General features: G+C 38.0%; 1 protein-coding gene across 1 annotated transcript in view; it reads right to left on the bottom strand.

Moving 5' to 3' along the window:
* Nucleotides 1–6,386: 6,386 nt before the first annotated feature.
* LOC119584798 (xanthine dehydrogenase/oxidase-like) overlaps nt 6,387–10,000 on the bottom strand; it is a 31,022-nt gene continuing 27,408 nt past the window's right edge. Inside the window, exons 24-28 of the mRNA XM_037933442.1 lie at nt 9,795–9,912; nt 8,790–8,964; nt 8,119–8,198; nt 6,984–7,151; nt 6,387–6,563 (exon numbers count right to left, since the gene is read on the bottom strand). Coding sequence (XP_037789370.1) covers nt 6,513–6,563; nt 6,984–7,151; nt 8,119–8,198; nt 8,790–8,964; nt 9,795–9,912 — 592 coding nt within the window. The 3' untranslated portion in view covers nt 6,387–6,512. The remainder of the gene's footprint in view (nt 6,564–6,983; nt 7,152–8,118; nt 8,199–8,789; nt 8,965–9,794; nt 9,913–10,000) is intronic.

Below are 10,000 nucleotides of genomic sequence, written 5' to 3'. Positions count from 1 at the left end.
GGTGGAATCCAAGCATGTTTTGCCGGCGATTTTGTGTGCAAACTAACCCTCCAGAGTCATGCACAGCCATGAGATTAGCATAAAGTGAAGCAAGTCAAGTGGCTGGCATAAGTCTTTCAGCAAATGGCTGTGTTGTCATCTAAAAGCCTGTCCACATGAGTGGGCATGATCAGCAGACACATGGGCAGGCAGCGACATCACAGGGGGGATACAACAGGGAAACTACTTGCTTGCCAAATAGTTTTCCGTCCCATGATGTCATCTCTGCTTGTGCCCGGCCATGTGCCCACCAGTCATGCCCGCTTGTGTGGACAGACCTTAATACAGGCCAAGTTCTCTGTTTGCACAGTTGTATGAGATGCTTACAAATGTGGTATGTATTGTCTTGTCTTTAACATTGGTTTTAATCCATTAGCAACAGTTGACGTGCTATCACGTCTCGGTGAAAAGGTATAGATAACAGATGAAGCCTCTTCACATTGTGCATCTGTGTCCCAGTCAAAGGTTACCTCATGCACGCCCTCCCACAGGCCAGTAAACCACCCAGGTGCAAAACACTGCACACTTATGAACGCCCATTCTCACCTAACTTTACCAAAATTTTGCCCATTGTTATTTGGTTGAAATTACGGCATACCGCTTAAGATCAGCTGGTGAACCTCTAGCGTACATCATATTTGAAATCCACCCTGGAAGGACTTTATGCTTGACACCTTATAATTGTGATAGAGTGAAACAAATCCTGCCTAACGTATTCTACCTATATTGAGTCATTTCGATCCATTGATTTTAAGAAACGTTTTTTGTTTCTGAAGGATGCATTTTGATTATTATGTGCAAGACTAAATTTTTGTATTTTAGTTCAGATTTTTGAGAGAGATTTTGATTGCAAATTACTTGCTCAGAAGCATATTCATGTTTCTTTTAACCATTATATGTATCTTTATCTTTTTGTCTCATTATTTTCCTCTTCCATAAATGTATATGCTTCGAAATGCACATCCATGAATTGCATAAGAGGCATGTTATGAAAAGAAAACTTCCATTTCTCTAACAATTTTGTTTGTTTGTTTATGTATGAAATCCATATATATTAGTGAGATGCAGGTTTGACAGTATATGATACCACCTGCTTCTTGTGCTATTGTTATATAGGCTTTAAGAGTGTCAGACAATAAATACTATGATTATGCCTTTGATGCAGCATCCTGTATTATGTTGAATGACAATAGCAGAACCTATTCTATGTAAGCCAGTCTTTGCATATCAGCCATTCACCCTCCAGGATTGTGCTATGAAGTCTTTCACGCATATATTAGAATAGCTTGCAGTAGATCATTCCCAGATCTGTGAGATTTTTTTCCCATTTGTTTCCGTGACGCCAAAAGTTGGTCTGTAATTCAAAAGGCTTTGGGTAATTTGATTGATCTTGAAACTTGTAAACTTGTCCATGTAACCTCCAACTTAACAATATACTCATTATAGGCCATATCTGGATCAGCATTCTGTTATCGTCCAGTTTTCTTTTTTATTTTCTTTTTTGGTGTGGAAATGTTTGGGAGTTAGTCCTGTGTTGTGTGGTAAGATCCATCTAGTTTGGCTTTTCTCTTTAATATGATTGTTAATTAGATTCTAGTTGTAGTGAGTTTGTGAAAAGATTGTATTATGAAAGTTATCAAAATTATCTACCAGTTTTCTCATTTGATTTATACTTTGTAATATTACTTTCAAAATTGTTTGAAAAAGAAAGAGTATTTGTAGATGAAATATCTACAAAATCTTTATATACCTTTTTTAGGGTGAGCAAAAAGGAAAAAATCAGAAAGCTGATTCCGTATTGATATGGCTTTTATTTCAATACACTTTTAACTTGCTCAGAGGAATTCAGTTGAGCATTTTTCATTGTGTATTAACATGTTTTAAAATGTTTGAGTTATTTGGGGTAAAAGATCTACATTGTTAAAAAGATTTTAATGTAAACTATTCATGTAATTTTGATGAAGGACAATCAAATGACAATTTGCTGTTACATTCCATTTTTATTTGTCACCACCACATTGTAATACATTTGTATTTAAAATTGTAGATTATAATGTATTACTTTTTTACCATTTGCCTATGACAGGCATTATTGATAATCAATAATGAGATATGATAGGAAACAACTTGTGTATTTTTATGACGTTAATTTATGTATTTCTATGAGATAATATACAGCACAATGATATTTGCTGGGTTTTTTTTTTTCCTTTCCTAAACTATGAGTATTACTAGAAACATTTGACCAAGTCTTGGTTTCTGACAAAGCATCAGGTTATGAACTTCAAAACAGAAGAACTCAATAGAAGTAAGAAGAACTCAATAGAAGTAACTTAGAAACATAATATAAAACAGCCTTTTATTCATAATCGTTTGCCACCCAAAGGTAGGTTCATCCAACACATAATTTTTTTTTTCACACTTCGGTATTCTCTATTGCAAAATAGTTTTATTCCATATTCTGCTATTTGTGCTAGTTGGCAACTCTTTATACTATGTTTATGTTACTGAAAATGCACTTAGGAGAAAACTGAAGACAAGGCTTTTGTAATGACCAATGACTTTCCCCTTCTGGAAAGCAGAGATTGAATATATGATACATGAAATAAATATCTCTGTAGATTCTTTCCTCTTAGAAGTACATGTTGAAGATGGTAAATAACCTGAGTACATTTATTTTTACTAATTTATCTTATTTCTTCTTTCAACATCAATAGTTATATTTCTGTTAAAAGAGATATTTGTATCTTTTACAAAATTAGGGCTTTTTGCTGAAAATACAGCATCATTAAATCACTTTTCAGGTTTGGTTGTGCTGTATTGGGTAATGAATACTTTCATATCTTTATAAAACTGAGAACAGGCTATAGCTTGGGAAATAATTCCATATGCCGTCCACGTTCTTGAATTGGTTTGAAATGGAATGAGATTTTTCTAGTTTAGTTTGTGTCAGATTGAGGCAAGCGGGTTAGGACTGCCAGATGCAGACACTTTGATTACACCAAGGGAAGGTAGAATTCAGAATCTTCAATTTCTGTTCATTGGGTATTTGCTGATTCTATGTGTATTATCTGTTACTTGGGCATTTACTCATTGCAAAACAAATTGCATGGTTTGATTCTGCATCACAGGAAGCAATTTTAAATCAATATTGTGTTGTTTATGAATGCTTTTTATAATTTTTTTCACCTTGATTCATTGCAACATATATAGAAAATTTGAGTTTATAATTCACAATATAGTTTACGTTTGAATATTCAGTCAGTAAGGTGACATTAATTTATATGATTCTGATGATGTAATATGGAAACATGTCATATACACACACCTCTCTCTCTCTCTCTCTCTCTCTCTCTCTCTCTCTCTCTCTCTCTCTCTCTCTCTCTCTCTCTCTCTCTCTCTCTTTCACTCTCTAACTTCTTGTATCCATTAAGACTAGCAAATCCACTACACCTTGGAATGATGGAATCACTTACATCATACAACTCCTTGCAAAGGTTCATGTAAAGGGAAGAAATCCTCTTCTTGATCTGTTCAATTAACATATACTTCAGGCATCTTGCCCACTGCCTGGAAACAAGCTAACATTATTCCCAGCCCAAAACAAAGATACCCTGATGAATTTACATCAATTTCTCTGACATCCTGTCTCTCTAAAACCTGTGAAAGAATTCTCACTCGTCTGCTCCACCGGATCAAAGATCAAATTCTTCCATCACCCTTTGGTTTCCAAAAAGGGAAAGGAACAAATGTGTTTAGCCAGTACCTAAATGGAAGTAATGCACAGTCTTCTTACTTCAAGGGAGCATTCTACATAGCCTCTCCTACTATAATCCTCCATGCATTAACAGTTCTGGTAGTTAAGGGTAAGCTTCTGCTCTGAATAAAGGATTATCTATCTTTGAGAAGAGCAAAAGAGTCACCCAGGTCAACACCGTACCCAGAATCAGACTTCTGCAGCTTCAATCCAGACCACAAATTTCCCTCGCTTTGTCCAGTGAGATGAATTACAGAGTTTGGCATGCCTGGTGCCCTCGATACTCCAATCTGATACAGTCAGACCTAGAATGGAAGGCCAAAACTGCCCAAATTATTCTCAGCTTCAATGTGTGGAACAATGATGCTAGTAACATCCCAGAAGTAACACTTACTACACCACGGCATAGATCACATGTTTATGTTCATATTGACATAATTAACAGGGCCTAAATCCATGACTTCAAGAACAGAATTAAAAGGCCGTTACCTGAAATATATAGCTAAAATTCTCCATCCCCGTTATGGTACACCCCTCCTCCCCCACTTGCAATTTACTGTGATGCCTCTACTGATCCTCATGGAGCAGCTGGGATTGCAGTATTAATTCCTGACGGAAAGTGTACGAATTTCCATCTGGGCAAGCACAACTGATGCCAAGTCAGTAGCTATCAAAAAAGGTAGTGAACAGCAGCAACACCTAGCTGTCTTCTCTGACAGCTAAGGTGCACTCAATAGACTTACTGCATTTAGTCCAGGAAACACGGTAACTAGGAATATCATACACCAAATTCTAGCCTATTAGAGCAGGGATATACAAGTGTCACTGTACTGGATACCCTCTCATATGTGAGAAGGTGGATCATTTAGCAAAAATAGCACTCCTATGAAGAACCATACCATGCAGTATCATTATCTCTCATATAGACCACCAAAAAAACTGAAGAAAAATGGACATGATACTATCTGGCATTATGAAAGTATTGCAGAGACATCTGATATAGATAAAACATATAAAGTCTATATCTGTCATGGAGAGAGCAGATTACACTAGCCAGGCCACCATAGGATATCAGTACACCATGCATTTTGTACAGAATGTAGTTCTGTAGGCAAAGGCAATCTCATATCATTGCAAAATGTGCAAGACGCATAAGTTACACATTACTTGCTTTGTTTGCTCGAAAACGGCTTCCTATCGATCAAACAACACTGTCGGAGACCAGCACTAGTTGATTACATTAATTTTATTATAGACACTGGTCTTGTCCTTGATATGATTATATATGTATATATATATATTTCTTTCTTTCTTTTTTTTCTTTTCAACTAGATGTGAATAATATAACCACAATAACCACAATGGCACAACCATTCAGCCATGTATAAAATATGCCTGACTGACAGTCCTCTACAAAACTAGAAGCATAGCCAGTTTGATTAGATGATATAGTGTCTTGTCCTGGATTTTTGCATGTACACTGTTCTGTATATAAACTTTATCTCAACTCCTCCATCTCTCATTCATTGCTTCGTCCTCTCTCTTCTCTTCTTCTCTCTCTCTCTTCTCTCTCTCTCTTCCTCGTTACTCTCCTATCCATCTCTCCTTCATCTCCTCTCTCTCCTCTCTCTCCTCCTCTTCTATCCCATCTCTCCTCTCCCTGCTCCTCTCTCTCTCTCCCTCTCTCTCTCTCTCTCTCTCCCTCTCTCTCTCTCCTCTCTTCTCCTCTCCTCCCTTCTCTCTCTCCCTCTCCCTTCTCCTCTCTCTCCCCTCTCCTCTCTCTCCCTCTCCCTCTCTCTCTCCCTCTCCCTCTCCTCTCTCTCTCTCTCTCTCTCTCTCTCTCCCTCTCCCTCTCCCTCTCCCTCTCCCTCTCCCTCTCCCTCTATTCTAATTTGCACTTTTAGAGTAGCAAATACTTTCCCACATACCATTTATGTTCATGTCTATCAATCCCTCTTTGTGTATTAAATTGCTAGGGATAATCGATATAAGACGTGTTACATACAAAACGTTTTATTAGGAAAGCTTATTAGACAAATACAATTAAATTCATTCAGAGAAAAACAGGAGAAAATTATTATGCTTTCAAACCAAGTCTAAATCTAAATTCAAACATGAAGTAAACTTGTACAGCTAAAATTGTTCCCGAAATTTTAAAAGGAGCTATTTCAGGAAACAATTTTCAGTTATTAAGCATAAAATAATATGGACTTTTTTTATTGTTTTAAGAATATGAAGGTATTGAAGATAGTTTTAAAAAAAAGGACTTACATTAATAGGTAGGCAAATCAGGTCACAAAAGAATATTCTAAATCAGTCAAATGCATTTAGAAGCAAGTTTTGAAACAACATCTATTTAAAAAAAAAAAAAGGAACACAAAACATCTGTCTTTATTCTATTTAAAAATCACGTGTCAACAGAAATGTAAATAACACACAAACAAAAAAAGGAAAAGAAGAAGAAGATGCAGAGGAAGAAGAAGAAGAAGAAGAAGAAGAAGAAGAAGAAGAAGAAGAAGAAGAAGAAGAAGAAAAAAAAGAAAAAGAAAAGAAGAGGAATAATAATAATAAGAAAAAAAAAGAAAAAGAAAAAGAAAAAGAAAAAGAAGAAGAAAAAAGAAGAAGAAGAAGAAGAAGAAGAAAAAAAATAAAGCCTAGCACAGAAATACAATTTTAACAATGACCATAAAGCAAACTTCTTCAAATTCTAAGTTTTTTACACTGTTACTGACCACGGTTTCTTGGACCCGAGTTCTGCTGGAGGAATCTGACGGGAAAACGAACGTAAATATATATTAAAAAAAAAAAAAAAAAAAAAAAATCTCGTTAAATCTATATAAATTCCTACTTTCGATTATTATTATAATTATTATCATTATTATTATTATTATTATTATTATTATTATAATCAGATAAATGAATAAATAAACAATAAAAAAAAACGTATCCTTGCTTACCACAGGCCCCTCTTGTAGAAAAGAAAGCCTTTATATCCTCATTAATTAACTAACCCCAGCCCTCAGTCCCATCTCCCCCCCCCCACCAACCACCACCCCCAGCACCCCACCTCCACCCCCCACCACCCCCACCCCCATCAACCACCCACCACCACCCCCTACCTCCACCACCCCCACCGCCATCAACCCCCACCAACCCTCCCCCACCCCCTACCACCCCCCCACCTCACCTTCCGGAGCAACGGGCCCTGGCAAGCGACGCGGATGCGCTCTGCCGTGGCAGGCGAATCGAGGCGGAAGACGCGCCCGAGGCCCTGGGCCACTCGGGCGGCTCCCACGGCGTCCTTGATAGCTTGGAAGACCGACGTCGCCAGCAGCAAGGGGGGCTCGCCCACGCCCTGGGAACAGATGGGAAACGGATGAGGGGTTTTCTCTTTTCTTTTCTTTTCTCTTTCGTTTTTTTGTTTTCTTTCTTTTTATTTGTCTATTTTTCTGCTTCGCTCTAACTTTGTCTCTCTGGCCTAACGGGGCGGGGATCGACGTCGCCAGCAGCAAGGGGGGCTCGCCCACGCCCTGGGAACAGATGGGAAGCGAATGAGGGGTTTTCTCTTTTCTTTCTTTTCTTTTCGTTTCTTTTCTCTTTCGTTTTTTGTTTCTTTCTTTCTCTCCTCTTTCGCCACGCCCTGGGAACAGATGGGAGAGTGGATAATGCATTTTCTTTTTCTCTTTTTCTTTTCTTTTTGTTTTTGTTTTCTTTGTTTTCTTTTTCTGCTTCGCTCAAACTTTGTCTCTTTGGCCTAACGGAGCGAGACCGACGCCCTCGACGGCCTACGCCCTGGGAACAGGCCAGGAAAGAGGAAATGGCAGATGTACTTTTGTTTTTTTACTTTTCTGTACTTTTGTTTTGGTTGATGTACTTTTCTTGTTGTTTTTGTGCTTTTCTGTATTTTTCTAGTCGATGTACTTTCTTCTTGTTTTTTTTTTTGTACTTTTCTGTACTTTTTTTAGTTGATGTACTTTTTTCTTCTTGTTTTTTTGTGCTTTTCTGTACTTTTTTTTTTTTTTTTTTAGTTCGTTGTAACTTTATCTCTTGGGCCTAATTGTGTAGTTTATTTCGCAGCGAATTTATATTCGTTATGCGAAACAACGTAAAAGAAAGAATTGGAAAAAAAACAGGTGAAAGAATACCATTTTCCTTGAAGAGAATGCTGCTTTGGTAATACTTGAAAAAACAAAAAAAAAATCTCTTCTTTTTTGACTTTCAAAAAAAAAGGAAAGTTTTATGAATATCAATCAACATGAACTCGCAATTCAATACGTACTTTAAAGACTTAATATCCATACCAGCTTACGTAGAGGACTCACCTTCGAAGAGAATATGGCAAGAGGATTGGGTGCATTCTTTAGCAGGGACACGTGGAATTCACACGGGATGTCCTGGAAACCTGCAGACGAGGAATAAATACGGGTTTATTGATGGCGAGGGAGGGAAGGAAGGGGGAGAGGGGAGAGGGAAGGAGGGGGAGAAGGGGGAGGGAGGGAGGGAAGGAAGGGGAGAGGGGGGAGGGAGGGAGGGAGGAAGGGAGAGGGGAGGAAGGAGGGAGGGAGAGGGAGGGAGGGAGGGATAATAATAATAATGATAATAATAACAATAATAAAAATAATATTAATAATAATAACAATAATAAGAATAATATTAATAATAATAACAATAATAAAAATAATATTAAAAATAATAACGATAATAAAAATAATATTAATAATGATAACGATAATAAAAATAATATCAATAATAATAACAATAATAAAAATAATATTAACAATAATAACAATAATAACAACAAATATACCATCAATGATAACAGTCATAATAATAAAACAGCCATAACAGCAACAATAATAATGATAAAATAATAACACCACCACCACCCCCACCACCACCACCCCCACCACCATTTCCCCACCACCACCCCCACCACCACCCCCACCACCATGTCCCCACCACAAACCCCACCAATTCCCCCACGTAGACTCACCTGGTATCTTATAGGCGCCGGGGCCCCGAACGAGTAGCGAGCCTTCAGGAGAATACCTCAGTTCCTCCAAGGTGACGAGGCCAACACCCTGTATGAAGGCACCTTCCACCTGCCCTATGTCGATGGCGGGGTTCAGAGACTGGCCCACGTCCATCACTATGTCTGTTCTCAGGATCTGGAAATAGGTGTGTGTGTGTGTGGGGGGGGGGGGGGGTTACGTGTTTTGTTAGTATAATTTTTGGCTTTTTTTTGAGGGGGGGGCTGGTCGTTTTTTTTGGGGGGGATGTTTTTTTTTTGGGGGGGGTTGATTAAGTTACGTATTTATTTTTTTTTCTTTGGTATAGCTATGTCTATATCTATATCTATCTATTTATCTATCTATCTCTCTATCTATATATATATATATATATTTATAGATTTGTGTGTGTGTGTGTGTGTGTGTGTGCATATGTGTGTGTGTGTGTGTGTGTGTGTGTGTGTGTGTGTGTGTGTGTGTGTGTGTGTGTGTGTGTGTGTGTGTGTGTGTGTGTGTGTGTGTGTGTGTGTGTGTGTGTGTGTGTGTGTATGTGGATTGCCCCTTTTTCGAAAATAACAGTATTTTATAATACTTAATTATCAGAGACTAAAAAAGGTAAATAAGAATCACGAAATGAAAGAAAATTCAAAATAAGAAAAAAAAATCGTATACCAGGAATACCAAATATACCAGATATATTCACCATACACACCATATACCATATATATATTGATACCAGATGTACCAGAGAGATACACCACACATACGAAATACCACAAATAACCACCGTAATACCAGATACAACAGGCACATACGAAATACCAAATACCAGACCATCTTCACGAGCAGGACGCACACACACGACACACACACACACACACACACACACACACACACACACACACACACACACACACACACACACACACACACACACACACACACACACGCGCGCGCGCGCGCGCGCAACACGGGGGACCCTGGCGTACCGTGTGGCCGCCGGTGAGACAGTCCACCTCCACCTCTGTCACTGCGGCGCCGTTGCAGTAATAGTGGAAGGGTTGGCCTGACATCGTCTCGAAGTCGAAGTCAGTTACTTCGTCTATGCTGTGGGAGGGAAAGATTTTTTATTTATTTTTTTATGTTTATATATATTTTTTTTTATTTATATCTTTTTATTTTTATGTTTTATGTG

Source organism: Penaeus monodon, chromosome 18 (assembly GCF_015228065.2).
Source record: "Penaeus monodon isolate SGIC_2016 chromosome 18, NSTDA_Pmon_1, whole genome shotgun sequence".
Classification (NCBI taxonomy): Eukaryota; Metazoa; Arthropoda; class Malacostraca; order Decapoda; family Penaeidae; genus Penaeus; species Penaeus monodon.
Note: the sequence above shows the minus strand (reverse complement) of the source record. Positions and strands in the feature narration are given on the sequence as shown.